This window comes from Pseudochaenichthys georgianus, chromosome 21 (assembly GCF_902827115.2).
Source record: "Pseudochaenichthys georgianus chromosome 21, fPseGeo1.2, whole genome shotgun sequence".
Lineage (NCBI taxonomy): Eukaryota > Metazoa > Chordata > Actinopteri > Perciformes > Channichthyidae > Pseudochaenichthys > Pseudochaenichthys georgianus.
In genome coordinates this window covers 20,980,423-21,000,141 of record NC_047523.1, presented here as the reverse complement: position 1 = coordinate 21,000,141, position 19,719 = coordinate 20,980,423, and the positions used below count along the sequence as shown (strand labels likewise).

Below are 19,719 nucleotides of genomic sequence, written 5' to 3'. Positions count from 1 at the left end.
ATACGTGTAGTTCTGAAAAATAATGTCTTTCTAAAACTGGAAGATATTTCTTTTTATCACTGCCACAAGTGGTAAGACTTTATTCATGTATGTATAGTGTTCATTAATGAGCCAGTATTTGCATTATTGAGTTGGCCCCTTTTCGCGGTTCCCGTGGGCAGTTCCTCAGTGTTGGGCACACACTCTTTCTCTTCAGTGACTTTGAAGACTTGGGCGAGACTCAAGAGTCACACACTGCTCTCCTTGACATGGCTCTGCATGTGTGCATCAGGGTGTGTGTGTGTGTGTGTGTGTGTGTGTGTGTGTGTGTGTGTGTGTGTGTGTGTGTGTGTGTGTGTGTGTGTGTGTGTGTGTGTGTGTGTGTGTGTGTGTGTGTGTGTGTGTGTGTGTGTGTGTGTGTGTGTGTGTGTGTGTGTGTGTGTGTGTGTGTGTGTGTGTGTGTGTGTGTGTGTGTGTGTGTGTGTGTGTGTGTGTGTGTGTGTGTGTGTGTGTGTGTGTGTGTGTGTGTGTGTATCACACCCTTATGGAGCAGAGACAGAGGAGAAGACTGCCTGTGGCCATTTATTCAGTGTATGTCGATGTGATGTAGAATTATTTAGGTAAACCTGAAAACAGGGATAACAGTTGTATACAGTTGTACTTTCTAAATGCTAATTCTATGTGCTATTGCGTTAACAATAGTTTCATGTATTTCATGTATAACCATACACAAAGTTGCAATCATTAAGATGTCAGTCCTGTTTGATTTTGCACAACACCCTATTTACAGCTGGTAAGAGCAACATTAAATATTTCTGCCTTTTTTGCACAAAGTTGAAATGTAAATTAAGTTATTTATACAAAAAACAAGTTACAATATGTCAGGAAAAGAATCCACCTGCTTCAGATTGTCTGATGGCTGCTTCAGATTGTCTGATGGACACATAATCCAGATTTAAATAAAATGGTTGTGCGTCAGCAACTTCTGAAAACTCTTCTGATCAGGCAAACATTTTTCCTTAAGGTGGCTTAATTCAACTTTGTACTTTTGATAAACTGCATAATGACACCCATCAGTTGCATAGCCTCTTGACAGGCACATCCAAATAATATTAGGCTTCCATATGCACTACGTTACTTAATTTAATACATCATGTTTCCAGCAATGTCACCATAGCGTCCAAGTTCAATACTGAAAATAAATAAATATTGCAATACTTCCATCAATGGGCCATACACTCAATCACCCTTGTGAAAACTTATCTGGCAATAGATAGTGACATCAGGATTACAAAACGGTTCACTTGGTTTGATAGCCGCATGCATCCAGCGAGAGGTCAAATGAAAATAATCCAATGCATTGATGCTGTGAGGTTGAAGAGGTTTCAACACTCTTCCAAAATTTCATCAGCTTGAGTTGATAGTTTAGTTTAATTGATATTTGTTGTCAAATAAGTTAAATCTTTGCTCACCCAACAAGACCAAACACGTCTGGCTGTAGACGTATAAACTAGAGTTGAGTAATTCTGCTGACAGCTTTGGATCTGAAAATGATGTTCTGTTTTGACAGGGCGCTCTCCTTAAGTCTGCCTGCTTTAAATGAAAATCACCCTGTTTTTGAAATGATCTTCACTGATCATTTAGCATCATTTGACAGGTCGGGGAAAGTGAACAAAAAAGTTTTTGACTGAAAATATACTTTGTAAGCTTAGCGTTTTATCAGTAGAACCAATAGTGTTATTGAGTAAATGTATGGTTTGGTCGTGCAAATAAGACACTCACCTTTATTTGTATTGTCTCAAAGGATGCATACTACATATTCATAAAAAAGCCACATGTATGATTTGGTTTATCTGTGTTCAGACTTCTCTTAAGTTACATCTCCCTTCCTCTCCTTTACATACACATGTTTTGGGGTAGGACAAGTCACACCTTTGTCCTTAGTTGCTTCAAACTTAGCAGAGGTCTAATCACAACAAGTGGCATAATAGCATTTACTCTTATGTAGACCATTTCTCAGGAGGAGCGCTGTAAGCAAGCAGGACACAAAGTCCTCATGAAGTAGATTGTAGCCATGGTTATTTTTATCAGCAACACCTGTGCTTTTACTACAATGACTACTCAAAATGTTTGTTGTAGAACAGGCCTATTGAAAGCAAACTGGTGCTCTATAAAACAAACGATCTTAGCTTAGAGCAACACTGAAGTAAATGATCAGTGAGCATACTGCAGCTGATGAAGACCAATGTAGTTCACTTTCAAAATAAAAAGTGTGATCACATGAGCACATTTTGGCAACATGCTCTAGCAGGGATTGTATCGATTACATCCCTTAGGTCAGGGGTGTCAAACTCAAGGCCCGGGGGCCAAATCCGGCCCGCAACTTCATTTTCTGTGGCCCCGCAAGAGCTTGCAAAGTATATAATACGCTTATTGTACGGTTACATGCCACTTTACAGAAGCAGGTTGCCCATAAACTACATGTCCCACAATGCATCTCGTTTTGTGACATGCGCACTGAAGAGACTTGCAATCATTTGACTTCTGCTTTCAGACGTAGTTAATTAATTAAGTTATTATCCTATCCGATAATAATCCAATTCAGAGGCAATAATGTAATATAATAGATTATTTTATATATATATATATATTATATATTTGTATAGTTACATCCGGCCCTTTGAGTGCAACCTTTATGCAAATGTGGCCCGCGATGAAATTGAGTTTGACACCCCTGCCTTAGGTGAACGATTGCAATGGTCAGTCTATACATTTGACTGTATGTATAAAATATCCTACTGCAAAAGTGTTACCAAAGTATCAAGTATACAGGAGCCGCAATCTTGCAGTTTCGTAATTGTATTCAAAATGTAGTTCAAAACGCTCCCAACTGCATGTTGCATAGGATCAAGGATCATTTCCACGGTAGCATACACTCTTTAGTGAGAGCGAGATAGATCATCATCATATCATGTTATCCAGTTGTCTCCCCTGAGACTGGTAAAGGCAGCTGACAGCACAAGCCTCATGGGCTGTTGTTTTCCAACCATGTCAGCAACATCTGAAGTTATTTTGATCTTGCAGCTGCTGTTTCCTAAAAAAGCCATCCAACGCTTCCTCTTCCCTTGTTTATTCACTTTTTTACATCACCCATCTCCTCTTCTTTCTTCTGCCTGGTCAGTTTACCTAGAGTGCTGGAGGCTGAGGTGTTTTCTTGTTCTCTTGTTCAAGGCAACGCTTTCATCTTCTGCTCTCTAAGAAACACTTTTTTCTCCATGTCTCTGAATCTTTTTGTCTCCCTTTTTTTAATTATTCTAAACATGGCTCTTGCTGACTCTGAGGCATGGCCCCTTGCTCACATGTGTCCAGGACCTTGAAAACAGCTTTTTGTATCCATCTATACAAAGATGGAGAGGAGAGGAGAGGATGTTTTTAAAATCCCGACAAGTGGGACGTAGATGGGATGGTAAAAGTTCTGAGTGTAGTGCAGTGCTGTCACCACGTTACTTGAACACTCATTTTGTCACTGTAATGCTCTCAGATGTAGCAACCTTTGTGGAAACGGATTTGAAAGGGAACGGGTGAGAGAGAGAAAGGGAGAGATAAGAGATCCAGACACAAAAAGAAAATGGAAAAGCGGAAATGTAATGGCCTGATGTAATGGAGTCTGTTGGTAGTTGGAACTGTATGAGAAACTGTGAGGCAGAAACAGCGAGAGCAGCATAGGATGTTCGCTGTGAGTGGGCTCTTTTAATGCTTGTCTTTTTGTAAATCAAAAGTGTTGATTTTTGTAAAAGCTTCTCATAACTTTGCAAAACGTTTGTTCTCTATGCTGAATTTGAATTGAATTTGAATTTCTGGTGCTATGTATTTGGTTGTTCAAAGCAGATGTCATTGGACTAATCAAATTGAATTTCTAATATTCAATATATTCAAGCCTTTTGACAACAACAAAAAAGAGTAAGAGCTGTTAAGGCTGTGTTTTAAATTAAAGCCTTTAAATGAGGTTATAAATAGATTTTCAGCTTCCTTTCTATAAGTCCAAGTTAAATAAAAATGTCTGCATGGCAGCTGCAGGTGCTTGCTACACTGAACACAAATATAAACGCAACACTTTTGTTTTTGCTCCCATTTTTCATGAGATGAACTCAAAGATCTAAAACATTTTCTATATACACAAAATAACCATTTATCTCAAATATTGTTCACAAATCTGAACAATTCTGTAATAGTGAGCACTTCTTCTTTGCCGAGATAATCCATCCCACCTCACAGGTGTGGCATATCAAGATGCTGGTTAGACAGCATGATTATTGCACAGGTGTGCCTTAGGCTGGCCACAATAAAAGGCCACTCTGAAACGTGCAGTTTTGCTTTATTGGGGGGGTCTGGGGGGGTCCGAAAACCAGTCAGTATCTGGTGTGAGGGGTAGGGTTAGGGTTAGGGTAATGTTGTGAATTGAGTGGCCCATGGTGGTGGTGGGGTTATGGTATGGGCAGGCGTATGTTATGGACGACGAACACAGGCCACTCAATTCACAACATTACCCTAACCCTACCCCTAACCCTAATCCTACCGCTCACACCAGATACTGCCTGGTTTTCGGACCCCCCCAGACACCCCCAATTTAGCAAAACTGCACGTTTCAGAGTGGCCTTTTATTGTGGCCATTCTAAGGCACACCTGTGCAATAATCATGCTGTCTAATCAGCATCTTGATATGCCACACCTGTGAGGTGGGATGGATTATCTCGGCAAAGGAGAAGTGCTCACTATCACAGATTTTTTCAGATTTGTGAACAATATTTGAGAGAAATGGTTATTTTGTGTCTATAACAAATGTTTTAGATCTGAGTTCATCTCATGAAAAATGGGAGCAAAAACAAGTGTTGCGTTTATATTTTTGTTCAGTGTAGTTTCCAATAGTGCTTTGTCACTGTTAACTTAGCATTTTTATAATGAAGTGTACTTCATGGCTATCTGCCATATCACACAGTCCTTCATACACACTATGCATAGGTTCAACACAGAATATACAGTTTGCTCACATTGGACAGCCATCAAAGTCCATAGACTGAATAGAGATCATTAATGTTTTAAAAAGTGTAACTGTTTCGGCGATCAAATGAGAGCATTTTGTTTCAGGAACTTGGTCTTCTTTAAGTTCATCCATGAGGGTAATTGTTTGAGACAGCTGGATACATATCGTTTGACAATTTTGTATTCACTGCATAAAAAAAGCAGTGTCGTTGAGCCCAACACCTATTACTCCGTCTTTCTGCAATTATCCCTGCCATTGTTAAGAAAAGTCGTACCCAGAAAAACATACCTTTTATAGACCACCGCAAATTAGGAGCTGCTAACTAGAGGCAGAGATATTTAATGCGAAAATAAACCCTCGCAAATTGCATGCTTTATTTCATCTAGCCCTGTTCCTCTTCATAAATAATGTGACTATTTTGGATGATTTTATATCTGGCTAATTGGAGCCAAATTAGGGTTTACTCTCTGCATCTGCACCGAGTCAGCAATGCACAACTGCTTCTACATGGATGTAATTTCTTTGTTTTTACACTGGTTTCTTTGTGCTTATGTGTACATTGAGCAGCTAAGGAGCGCATGGTGTGTAACCCGCTGTGTTCTGACGCCGGCTGTTGGGGTCCTGGCCCAGATCAGTGCCTCGCCTGCAGATTCTTCAGCCGTGGGCGAACCTGTGTGAAAAACTGCAACCTTTATGAAGGGTGAGTTACAGTGTGCATATACACATACACCCCTTATTGTTATATTAAAATGTATGTTCTTGTGTTTGTCCTCAAGTACTAATAACATGTTAGGTTCACCCACACAAATACTTAATGCAACCTTCAGCTTGAGCATTATTTCATCTTAGTGATATTCACAAAATAAAGCACACCACACTGCAAGCTTTCATTGTGCTTTTTCTGCAATTGTTCAAACTGTATACAAAAGTTGTTATTTTCTGTAGTGACAGAATTGCCAAGTTTTTCATTACACAGTCTGGTTTATTTCAGGTCTGTCTGACTACTGTGCAATTTAAAAAAAACTTCAGCTCACCTTGGATTGAAACAAGCAGACATACCTTTCAGTAAACACTTTTAGAGACTCAATATGAGTAGCTGTAATATCACTGCAACTCTCAACATAACACCATAGGTCAATTAAAAAAGAAATAACCTTATAGATCAACATGTCCACCGCCTTTCCTCCCTGTCCCTCTGCAACACAATGCATTTTCAATTACAAACCTTGCAGTTGTTGCAAAATAAAGTAAAGTGTCTTTTCCAGTGAGTGATGGACGTGGTTGGAGCAAACTGTGTGTACTTCATCTCACCCAGAAAATGTAGCATTGTGTCACTGCCAAGAGGAAATCTAATCGACTTTTGCTGCAAGAAAACCCAATCAAACATATACTTTTCAGCTCAGAAACTCACTGCCAGTCAAGAAAACATTTAGTTTAGGCAAGGCAAGGCAAGTTTATTTATATAGCACTTTTCAACACAAGGCAATTCAAAGTGCTTTACAAAAAACGAAAGACATTAATAAAATGGCATTTAAAATCAGTCATTAAAGAGAAAAGCTAATAAAATAAACATTAAAAGAAAAAATACATGGATAAAAGTTAAAGTGCAGTCTAAGATATGAACAGTTCAATTAAAAGCAGCGACAAAGAGAAAAGTCTTCAGCCTGGATTTAAAAGTAGTCAGAGTTGCAGCGGACCTGCAGGTCTCTGGGAGTTTGTTCCAGATATTTGGAGCATAATAACTGAACGCTGCTTCTCCATGTTTAGTTCTGACTCTGGGGACAGAAAGCTGACCAGTCCCTGAAGACCTAAGAGATCTGGATGGTTCATAATTTAGCAGGAGGTCAGAAATGTATTTTGGCCCTAAACCATAAGTGCTTTTTGGTTATAATCAGCACACTGAGGCAGGTGGATCTTGGATTGAATTGTTGCTGGTTCATTGTCTGTGATGGAGGAAGCAGTATGAATTTGGCTTTTATCAAATTACCTTTCAGTGCACTAACCAATCTCTTTTCCTTAAATTAAGTAATCACATATATTAAGTGCTGATCACTTACCGTAATCCAAAGATGAAATCACTTAAACGGCAGCTTTTTTGAAAATCTAACAAAGGGCTTTACAATGGATAGTCTTACATATTAATTCTGAATTGTATGCTGATCTTTAACAGAAAAAGGTTCATGGGTCTGTGCTGCAAATGTTTTACAGTAAAATCAATTGAAGTGTTGATCAAAAGTTTAAATGGTATCTAGTTCTAGAAAAACTCTGTTGAATAGACTATTTTAGGTGAAATGTTTTTTTAGATGTCATTAAGACATAAGATCTAAAGTGATAAGCATACATAATAATAAACACTGTAGGTTGTTCCAGTTTCCCTAGTTCGATAGATAATGCTTTCTTATATTGGTCTTAGTTGTCTGGTCAAGGACACTTTTTTAAACATGCTTAACTCCACATAATTACCTAAGAATAGGAGTGGTGGAATTTTTCAATAATTCTGATTTGTTAAAAAAAACTTGCTGCACTACTGTAAATCAAAACTTAAATTCCGGTTCAAAACACCCCTAGGCTCTTTGTTTCAGCTTTCAAATCCTGCAGTAATTGTTCTGTTTACCATGGATAATATTTAAGAGCCGCGGGTGAAAAGAACAAATTAAAGACGTGGTGGTGATTCTTGGTTTAAAAGGCACCCCTGCAGAGATTCAAAACAATAAGGGGCCCTTGACTAGAAAAGGAACTTTACCTTGATGTAATCCTTTTCTAAAAAAAATGCAATGACTGGATCCGCTACCTGGAGAGTTTCATTAATAGCATTTTAGGATTTGTTTGCCCTGCAGAACTGCTGGAACTACAGTAGATGTTTTTAAGTCTGTATTTGATCAAATGCTAATGTTGGCCACAGTGGAAAGGAATGAGGAGGACCAGAAGGGGCTGTTAGGGCAGGGGGGCTAGGCGTGTCACTGCGTGTCACAGTCACTGCTTGCGCACGGGGCCACGCCCTGCCTACCTGTCCACCTGCACGTCAACACCCCCCACACCGCCAGCGTGACCAATCCAACCTGTACCTCATCTCTCCAATATAAAGCTTCACTGAATGAAAACATTGCCACATGTGTGTCATAAGTCAAGCTTTCAACTCAAGTCATATTTCATCGCTGTGTGTGCCTTATTTTGTGTCAAAATCTATCGCTGGTTTAATCAAAATGTTATGTTGCCCAACAGTTCAAGTTCGCCTTTATTCCCATGTGTATTGGTTTGGCACTAAAAGTGTGGCAAATGATTAGCAAGGAGAATAAAGGTACTTGAGTTTAATAATTGCAGAGTACTTAAAACACAAGGAATCCCCTTTATTCATTTAGTGAACTAAAGGTTAATATTGTCCTAATTCAACCTTAGTGGTTTATTTAACATGTTTTTGCACAACATTATCAGCGAGCAAAAAAGCAACAAGGAGCTTGCATTGCCTTAGTCTAAGCCTTAGACTAAGGCAATGCAAGCTCCTTGTTGCTTTTTTGCTTAGACCTCAAACAATATGGATTTTAATGTTTAAAATGCCAAATATATTGTTTTTCTTAGTTTGTGGGAACAAAGCCATTTGAAATGCAATGTTGTTTTTTTGTATGAAATCCATAAAATGCTATATTATTAAAGGTAGTTAGGTAAGAATGGAGAAACCAGCTCGAGTGCTCTAGAATTTGAAACATGGATGTAAAAAAAACTGCCCCTTCCTTCAGACTTCCTTACAGAGCCCCTCCTCCAACACACACGAACGCGCACATGACCAATGAGGGCACGAGATAAGTTTGTGCACAGATGGAAGGCTGACAGGCAGGTAGGCCATCCAGTTATTTTAGCTGGGCCGGCTAAAATGATTGGTCGTGCTTTTTACAGCGCTACGGCTTCCACAGATGACATTTTTTTATGTATTTATTTTCAAAGCATTACATATATTCATTGCTATCGGGATGTTAAGAGCATTCCATGGAATATAACAAAAAGTGTTTCTGAAGTGAATTACCTACCCCACCTTTAACTACAAATGTGATGCTGTATTTGTGTGCCTTAACAGAAGCAGAAAAGCAGAAGACAGGAGAAAATCATGGAATAGCGTATGAGTATTAAGTGTCAGTGATAACATCCAGCTACACTGCAGCCTTTATTATTTCAACCGGCACAGACCCAGACAAAGGCTCACCTCTCCGGCCTCCTGGAAGGTTTTATGAAGGCCACATGAAGCATAATTAATACTAATTTGTTTTAGATCCCACTGCACCAATGGCAAACAAAATGGAACATTCTGTTTTCCGTCATTGACCAAAAAACAAGTACCCAAACGTCATTCTCCTTGTCCTGTTGCGACAAAGTCGAGTGCCATCTCAGCCACACTGTGGTCAGATTGAATGACTTTTGGAGCAGACTCTGGTGTTTTACTATTATAATGGGATTTCATAAATTGAATAACAAGGCACTTAATTTAATTGATTTTTGAAAGCCCTTACATGTACTGCACCTTTCAACTGCATTGACCCCCAGCCTGATGGTATCACTGTTACAGTTAGCTAATTAGCTACAATGCTGGATGCATCAGGGATGTATGTGTGTGCATCTGAGCGTGCGAGACTGCCTTTAATGACCACATTTGCTAACCTTTAATTATAAGGTAAACATTGTGAGATATGATGCTCACACAACAGATGGCAACAGACACGTCTAATCATTTTTGAATAATTCTTCTTTCTCTCTCAGTCCATCCATCCATCTTCCTTGCCCTGGAAATGACATCCTGAACTTTATTTAGTTCTTATTTATTTACAAAGAAAGCTCTTAAAAGAGAGCACTCTTGCCACTCTTGCCAATGCCAGTACATACATTTTTTTACTGGCATTGATTTGTTCTGTTTTTTGCACAAGTTGTCCAGGAGGCGATTCCACTAAATGTGCAGACTATATAATACAAATATTGTGATTCAGTCAATATATAACAACATGTAGGCCTACTTGTTTTTCGCTCTGTGCTGCATTGCATTTAGATTATTTTCAACCACCCTTCACTTTTACTGTAGTATATTCTGCTATATCTTCTGAGGACACAAAGCCTTGTTATTGTTCTATTTCCCAAATCATTTCTTGTCTCTCTCCCCTGTAACTCTATTTCTCACCCTCCTAATCCCTCCCTCCTTCCCTGTCTTCCTGTCTCTCAGGGATATCCGAGAGTATGCCAACGGGTCAGTGTGTGTGGAGTGTGACGCCCAGTGTGAGCAAGCTGACGATGACTCTTTGACCTGCAACGGTCCGGTAAGTTTGCTCCTTAAGACCCTAAAAGTAAGGCAGATACCGACACAGTATTTTGTGTGACAGTAGTTGTTGGAGCAGTTGGTTTGGGTTTGTTTTTATCTGTTAATCAAAGATAAATCATGGAACTATTCCTTTTTTTAAAGATAACCTGCAGTCTCATCTTTTTCAAAGCTAAAAACCATGAGCCAACGTAAATATAAGTTATAATGCGACAGCAAAAAGTTAATACAAGGTTAACATTTTTGTCAGACAAGATGGCTATGTATATCCTGTATTTTTCTAAATGTCAACGCATGCCATAAAAAGAGCAAAACCATCAATACATTGACCTAACTAAAAGCCGAATCAGCTGAATGGGCTAAACTGTTGTTTTCAGTGTTGATCCTCTAAATGAAAACCATTCAAGGCCAGAGCAGTGCTTCACTCACCACAAAGCAAATGACTTGGCGCTGCAGACATTCCCTGTGGTCATCTGAGACTATGATTAATTATTGTATTAGCAGTCAAACTGTGCCTTTCAGCTGTGCTATTGATTATGTCTCAAGTTCCGTGTCAAAGGAAAAACTGATTGTTTAAGCTACAGTAAGATCAGCATTATTTTGCGGCAATGAATTAAAACATCAACACGTGTGACTCTATATACATATATATATCTGTTTTTATTTTAAAGTTAAATATCAAAAAGGTATTAATGAACAGTCGTTCTTTTTTTTTTTATTCCAAAAGGATGTTTTTTTTTCCCTGACACTTTTTGAATTTCACAAGCTCTTAGAATATACTGCATGCTCTTTGACAGATTGTTTGGGCGCAGCTGTACATAAGAAAAATGCCAGAGCGGAGAAAAAAAAAAAATCCCTGACCTTCATCTCTGTCTGCATCTCCTGCACACTACACCCACAGCCACACGAGCCCCCTGACCCGCGCTTTCTCTTTGTTTGATAGAGGGATGATTTGCGACAGATGCAAGCCAGAAGGGTGATGTTCTGTCTTCTGTGTCCCATCACACTGTCAGATAGTTCAATGAATGCCTAATGCAGTTTAGAAGTTGGTTGATTTCCAAAACAGCTTTGATGTTGTGATTATCTTGGCTGATATCTCGATATGTCACTCTGCACCTGACTTTTTAGACATGTGATAAGAAGGTGGGTGTAAAGATTTAACAAAACGAAAATATACCTTTAGCAAAAAAGGTGATAGAAGTACTTTGTAATGACTTGAACAGTTATATATTTGATATCTCAGCAAGTTAATTAGCACAAATACAATACAATGGATATACATATTTATGTATATTTGTATTATTGTATTTTGTATTCGGATTGTTGGAAACGTTATGTTGATCTCTGTCTGTACAAACACACAGAAAAATTGACATTAAGGTTGACTTTGACAATTGAAGTTAAGTTCACATTCATAATGTTTTTATTTTTTCAAAAGTCTATTCTAAAGGTTCTGTGTGACTTCATACGTTCAATTCAACAGTTGTTTCAATTTGTCCTTATTTCATCAACCTGTAATTAACATGTTCAAGTACTGTACAACATCATGCAGCATCTCAGCCTGTGAGTGTGTCATTGTATGTGTGTGACTTGACAAGCTGTTTATAATGGAAATGTCCCAGGGTAACCTGTTGTGCCACAAATAGATTACAGCAATCATGTTATGGCCACAGAGCCCATAGCAATTACATTACAGCTTACACACAGTGATTTGATAGGCCTAATGCCCTCTGCAGAGAGAGATTGGGGATAGGACTATTGCTATGAATACTGGCTATGTTGAGGACATAATAGGTGATGATGGTAGAACAGTTGCTGTTGTTGATCACTGATCCATCAATTTATCTCAGGCAAGTACATTTTATACTGTTCCTTTAATGAAATATTGGAGAATAGCGTCATTTGACAATAGGCATTTAAACCTGTTGCCCTTCTTAATGGATAAAGCTCATTTAGGATCTCTAAATCTGTAGTAATTGTCATCTGACTCCACCCCAACGCACTTATTTGTTGAATGTCTGAATGCAGAATTTATCTTCACCTGTATATGAAAGGTGTATAAAAGACCACGGGTCAACAATGCAGAACAAAAGGCTTCTGTGGAGTCTCTTCTTCACTTTGATATCATTGATAATATAGCCTACCATTGAAGGTCTGTGTGTAGAGAAACGGTTTTAAGTATATGTCAAATGTTGGTCCGTGTTCTTCACATCTCGGAAATGTTTCATTTTGAATTGTTTAAAAAAATCGTCCTCATCTATGATAATGACTGTTGTAAATTCCCCTTGTTTTCCTTAATCTGCGTTATATTATTTATATTTTAATCAGGCACATTTAGGGACAGCTAAAGTAGCGCAGCTGCGGGTCCTCGCTCTGTTTACACCATGGATGTATAATAAGAACTGGATACAGCGTGGGAGGCGGGGCCTCATTCATTCCTATGAGAGTTGCTCATTAGCGCATTGGTGATAAAATGGCCCAACTTTTGAGAGAGCGAAACGTCACAGATTACCCGGCATGCCTGAGAAGTACCCGTATGTGCGCTCATAGCGCATGCTCAACTTTAACCAAAATGCTCGTTCACATCAAGCACGTCAATTTGCGTACACGTAACAGCACCACGCGTTCATGACAGCATGGTAATGGCTTGTTGTTATCATGGATTTGATATTAACGAGGCGGCAGTTAGCAGCTAGCGGCTAGCTAGTAATGATGCTAATGTACACATCAATCGTTATGTACTTATATTACGCTGTAACAGGATCTAGTGATATCCAAGCAACAGAGCTTCATTTAGCATGAAATAATTATTGCACTGTATAGCCTATATATACACACACAGTGCAATAAGCTTCTTAGTGCAATACGAAGCTACAGGGATGTTAATCTAACGTCGGTAATATTAACTTTATTTAATACAACATTTACGGAACAAGATTTAATCATACAGCCCATGTCGTATAATATTTTACAAATGATGAATTACAGCAAACATGTGCAATATATCCATTATTACAGCTCCGTGGGATGGCAGTAAGGCGATATGGGTCCGTTGTTATTGTGCATCCATGGGTAAAGATAAACGCATGCAGTGCTGAACACGTAACATGAACGTGCTGGGGGGCGCGGTCCCGTGGATTAGATGCGCGTTCATAATGCAGAGGGAAATAACTCTCAGAATAACGTTATTAGCACGTTTTTACAACTTGAGGAACGAATGTTTTTAATAAGGGCTACACAAGTGTTCCTACTGGGTAGTTTATTTAGTTTAAAAAAAATTATCCAACGATTTACAGACCACTCTTTCCCCATGTAAGTCAATGGGAAAAAGTGTTTCCGGGCCTGGCAACCAAACGGATGTGCAGTACCGCCGTTTGGCCACCACGAATATTTTCATCCGACTCCGGCGCAATTCCTGGGGGCTTGGTTTACACCATGGATGTATAATAAGGCCCAATCCCAAACCACTCCCTCAACCCTACCCCTCCGTGACGGAGTGAACTCCGTCTGTAGCCACACTCGCAGCTCAACGAGGCTCCCTCCTGTCAGATGGAGGGAGTAAATACAGCAGCAAGCTTTGGGACGGCCTCCCCTCTCTCCGGCAGAAACAGGAAATTTGCCGTAACTGTATGTAACAACGGTTTCAAATCAGCATCCACTCCCCCTCCACACCGCTCCACACTCGTTGGTTTGGAACAGCCCTCAATATGGCGGACCCTCCGCGTGAACGCAAACGGAGGGGTAGGGTGTAGGGGGCGGTATGGGAATGGGCCTAAGTGTCACTGTGGCCGTTTCTCAATCGCGAGTACACATGCTGCAGAGCAACTATTTCAAATATACTACGTCAGAGTGGTGCAGAATGCTGAGCATTTAACATGCATTTAAACAGTCCTTCGGCGCCACTCGATGACGTAGTATACTTGAAATAGTTGCTCTGCAGCAGTTTTATTTGCGATTGACGGTCCCCCTGCCCGATCTGTACTGTGCATGTGCGAGATGGTCCGCCATATTGGACAACTACATACGGCAACTCTAATAGGACACTTGACACAGTGGCTTTTGGCAAAGCAGAAAAAGAACCGAGAGAGATGAGTTATTGTTATTACAACGTGACTTCACTATTATTTAACAACTCTTTGTATTGGGTTCTTTTATTTGGGGTTAAGTACATTGTCAGAATAAGTGAGAAATTAATTTAACTTTTGTTAGACAGCTATCATACTGAACAAATATTTACTGTGAATGTATGCACATATTTGTTCAGTATGATAGCTGTCTAACAAAAGTTAAATGAAATAAAATTAAATAAAAATCATTCAAAACTGGAATGAAATTTAAAGGAAATTATAGCGGTCGCATCGTCATACTGTACACTGTATGCATATTATCATCGTCACAGAGAATGCGTTGAAGAATGTAAGCATATATGCAGATCTTTAATGTTAGGAATGTTATAAGAAGTAGGCCTATGCATAATGTCCTGCTAAGCCAGTGTGTTAATAAGTCTATTAATGTCCCGTTTTTGCTGCTATGTTGTTCAGAAATGAAGCTAATGCTAGCTAGTTAGCTAAGTTAAGCTATTCAGTGATACAGTGTGTGGATGAGATGCTAACTTGGCCTTTATTAGCTATGTATGTGTTTGCAATGTGTCTGATGTGTTTTAGCAACAATTAGTGTTGCTGTTGCTTATTATTAATAACCAGAGTCTGGTTAGTTATTGTAATCATTGTGATATGAGCCTTATTTCTATTTCTGTGTTATTTTGCAGAAACCATTCTCTACTCTACATTCCATCATTATTATTCACTACATTATCTTCATCCTCATCATCCCCATTTGATATCCTGTATGTGGATAAAGCGGCTCCATCACAAACATCACAACACACACAAGATTCCCCAATATTGGTCCTTCGAGCCGGATAGCTTCACCTACGACAGCACCATGGATGCACAGGAAACAGCAGCAGCTACGATTGGAGCTCATGGAGGAAGACAGTGACAGCTTCCAACACACCTGCAATGCTATAAGGTCAGCTTCCCACAGTCTCTCTTGCCTAATCCTACCCCACCCCAATATGTCACTTAGCCTGCAAACCGGGTTAGCAGCTGAGAGTGACCAGCTACACACTGCAATTGGACGCCCGCCCTCTTACTCCTTGCCAGGAGCAGCAAATAAGGCACATTTGTGGGACATGGCACCTTATGCTAGCAGCATTCCTGACCTGCAGAATATGTGTGTGATGCCTCAACTGCCATCTCCCTCAGAGCAGAGCTGCCACAGTCATCAATCAACAGAATACAGCCTCAGTGAGAATGGATATGGCCCCCTCTCGTCACATCCATCTCCAACCCACTCACACTGGTTGGACTCACAAGCAGATAACCGCATCTTGCAGCAGCAGCCGTTATCCATCCAGCTGGGACCAGCCACCAAGCATCAGGATAAGCTGCCAACGACAACACTGCTGTGCACGACTACAGCGACATTCCAGTCTCAAGCCCTCCCAGCCTTCATGCCGAGTCAGAAGCAGGAGAGAAGTATATTGACCACCAACAGTCACATCTGCACGGTTGTTTGGAGCTGTTTCTAAGCCAACAGCATTTCTGGCTACAAGCACGGTCATGTTGGCACCTATCGTCCAAGGGATGCAAGCAACAGGTCACGTTGGCCAACAACTGCTAACAACTACAAGGTACCAGCCTGCTCACCAGCCATACCAGCCTGTGCCTCCTCCTGTGGCAACCACGTCTGGCAGCATGCAGGCGGCAATACAAATCCCATATCAGTCTATGACAACGGCATCCTCAGCAAATCAATATGTTCCGGCCGCACCTGTCCAACCACCATATCAACCACAGTACGCACCAGCGCTGTACCCGGCTCACCAGCTACCAGCTGCACAACAACCAGTGGCCCAACATCCAGTTGTTATGCCACCCAACTGGTCTGTAGCGCTCTCACCTTATACACAGTCTGATTTCCCCCAGCAGACAGCGTATCAGTGTCTGCCTGTCCTTCCGGCACAGTACACATATCAACCGGCGTAGTACCAGCAGGGCCATCTACAACCGGCGTGCCAACCACCGCAGTATCAGCAGGGCCATCTACAACCGGCGTACCAACCGCCACAGTACCAGCAGGGCCATCTACAACCGGCGTACCAACTGCAGCCTAGCCCATCGTCTCAGCCAGCCTATCAACTAGTGCCTTCCACCCCATATCCTTTAATGCATCAGCCTGTACCAGCCCTGCCAGTTCAGTATTCCATTCAACCACAGCATTCACTGTACGGGTCAAATGCTCCCCTACCTCCTAGACGGCCAGTCCCAGTATTTAAACTGCCTAAATTGGTGCGTGACAGCGAGAGAGAATTTACTGACCTAAAAAAGGGGCTGGACCACTTACTCAGTGACCACACTGAACTGTCTGAGCATTACAAGTACAGTGTTCTCACGGAACAACTAGTTCTGGATGAGGCCCAGCTAATAGCCCAGTCCTGCAGGCATTACGCCCAGTCTTACACGGCCGCCATGCAGGCCTTACAGCGACAATATGGACAGCCACTGGATTGCAACTATACTTAACTCTCCTGACCTCAAACTGGAGATACCAAAGCATTCCAGAGCTTCGCGCTAAGTGTCAACCTATTAGTAGGTATGTTGACGTTGCTGGAGGGACCCAACAGGATGAAAGTGATGTAGACTGGCCATGTCGATCGTCTCCTTAGCAAGCTCCCTAAGCATTCAAGGGACAGCTTCGTGGAGCATCTACAGGTTCAAGGTCGCCTTAACATAGGCCTGTCACGATAATTAATTTTGTTGGACGATACATTTTCCTGGAAATTATTGCGATAAACGATAATATTGTCGGCACTGTTGTAAGACCATTTTAGACCACTGACATAATAATATATAATAATAATTCAAGTACATCCTTTCAAACATAACTTTTTATTGAACATTCATCATTGCAAATGAAATGTGAAATAATATTAAAATATATAAATGATATATAATAAATAAAACAAATTAATCTAACCGATCGACTTGGCTACCGGTCAAGGCCGATGGAGAACGCGACTCCCATTATGCACCATATATACAAGGTGCTTGCCCGGCAATACGACCCTCTCTGAGTCATCATTCCCTACACTACGAGGGCCAAAGTGCTTGTTCAGAAGTTGTGGGCGAAGAAGAGGAGCTGGGATGACACAAACCTTCCTCTTGACATCGTTCAGGCTTGGTCCATCTGGGAGAGGGAACTCCCCAGGCTCACAGACATCACCCTGCCACGAACCTACATGCCACTGGAGGCTGCAACTGAAGCCACAGACTACACTCTGCACGTCTTCTGTGACGCCTCCGAACAGGCATATGGTGCGGTAGCTTACCTCGCAACGAAGGTTGGCGACAAAGTCCATGTGTCATTTGTTATGGCAAGGTCTAGGGTAGCCCCAAAGCGCCAGCAGTTGATGCCAAGGTTGGAACTCTGTGCAGCGTTGACAGGAGCTCAGGTATCCTCTCTTATCCATCGAGAGCTCACCTTAAACATCACCCAGACCTATCTCTGGACTGATTCCACCACAGTCCTGACCTGTCAGAGTCATGCAGGTTCAACGTTTTCGTGGGAACCAGAGTCTCTAAGATTCAGGAATTGACAGCCGAGCACACCTGGCGGTACATTGACACAGCCAATAATCCAGCCGATGACCTCACCCGTGGCAAGACAGTAGCTGAGCTGGCGGCACCAAATTGGTGGATTCAAGGTCCAACATTCCTACGTGGTCTGCCTGACCAATGGCCGTCGCTTCCTGCCCCCACAGAGCCTGAAGATACTGACGAGCAGAAGTAATACATTTGCAGCTCCTCAAGCCTCCATTCTTCTCTACCGGGGTCGACTGCTTTGGGCCATATACTGTCAAGGTAGGGCGGCGCAGTGATAAACGGTGGGGAGTCATCTTTAAATGTCTCACCACTTGCTGTGTCCACCTAGATCTGCTTAATAGCATCAATGCAGATGCTTTCCTCTTGGCCTTGAGGCGATTCATCGCTCAGCGAGGCACCCCCTTTGAGATTCTCTCAGATCAGGGTACAAACCTCCGGGGAGCAGCTAGGGAGCTTGAGGAGGCGTTTGCTGGAATGATGCCCCAACTGCAAGAGAAACTTGCCAAGAAACAGATCAAGTTTCACTTTAACCCTCCAGCATCTCCCCACTTTGGTAGTGCCTGGGAGCGTGAGATACAATCGGTCAAGAAGGCTCTACAAGTGGTGATCGGCGCTCTGTCTCTCCAGAGAGAAGTCCTCCTCACCTTTTTAGTTGAAGTGGAAGGTATCTTAAATGCCAAACCCTTAGGCTATGTGTCATCAGACCTCACAGATCCTGTGACGCCAAGCATGTTGCTGATGGGGCGGCGGGATGCGTCCCTGCCACAAATATCCTACGCTACAGACACCCTCGGCAAGGGGCGGTGGCTTCATTATCAAATAATGGTTGACCACTTCTGGGTGCAGTTCATCAGAAGCTACTTGCCATCCCTTCAAATCTGCCAGAAGTGGCGGCAGCACACTAATGGTCTTCTCCAAGGTACTGTTGTGATGATAGTTGATCCTCAGCTTCCACATGCCCACTGGCCTGTGGGGAGGGTCGTCAAGCTGAATATCAGTGCTGATGGATGCATCCGGTCAGCTGAGGTTCAAGTCGGGGACAAGACCTGCGACCTGTGGCACGCCTTGTGCAGCTACCAGCTCTACCGGACGACGATGCTGATCCAGGGACTTCTGCTGCACCTTGGGGAATTTATTTAGCGCAGCTGCGGGTCCTTGCTCTGTTTACACCAAGCCCCCAGGAAGTGTGCCGGACTCTGAGAAAAATATTAATTGTGGCCAAACGGCGGTACTACACTTCCGTATGGGTTGCTGCGCCCGGAAACACTTTTCCCCATTGACTTACATTGGGAAAGAGTGGTCTGTAAATCGTTGGATAAATAAATAAATACAATTTTTTAAACCAAATAAACTACCCAGTATGAACATTTGTATAGCCCTTATTAAAAACATTCTGTCCTCAAGTTGTAAAATGTGCTAATAACGTTATTCTGAGAGTTATTTTCCTCGGCATTATGAACGTGCATCTGAGAGTGGGAGCTCGTGGGCGGGGCTTAAGGGGCAACTCAACTGTGCATGCTCTATGAGGACACATACGGGTACTTCTGCTCTGACAGCCAGGCATGATGGGTAATCTGTGACGTTTCGCTCTCTCAAAAGTTGGGCCATTTTGTCCTCATGCGCCAATGAGCAGCTCTCATAGGAAAGAACGAGACCCCGCCTCCCACGCTGTATCCAGTTCTTATTATACATCCATGGTTTACACATGTGCGTTCATGCAAGCCCCCAGGAAGTGCGCC

At 41.7% G+C, this 19,719-nt stretch overlaps 1 protein-coding gene across 1 annotated transcript in view; it reads left to right on the top strand.

Moving 5' to 3' along the window:
• LOC117466553 (receptor tyrosine-protein kinase erbB-4-like) overlaps positions 1-19,719 on the top strand; it is a 431,817-nt gene that overhangs the window by 319,053 nt on the left and 93,045 nt on the right. The window contains exons 13-14 of the mRNA XM_034109868.2: positions 5,588-5,720; positions 10,221-10,314. Of these exons, the coding sequence (XP_033965759.1) occupies positions 5,588-5,720; positions 10,221-10,314 (227 nt within the window). The remainder of the gene's footprint in view (positions 1-5,587; positions 5,721-10,220; positions 10,315-19,719) is intronic.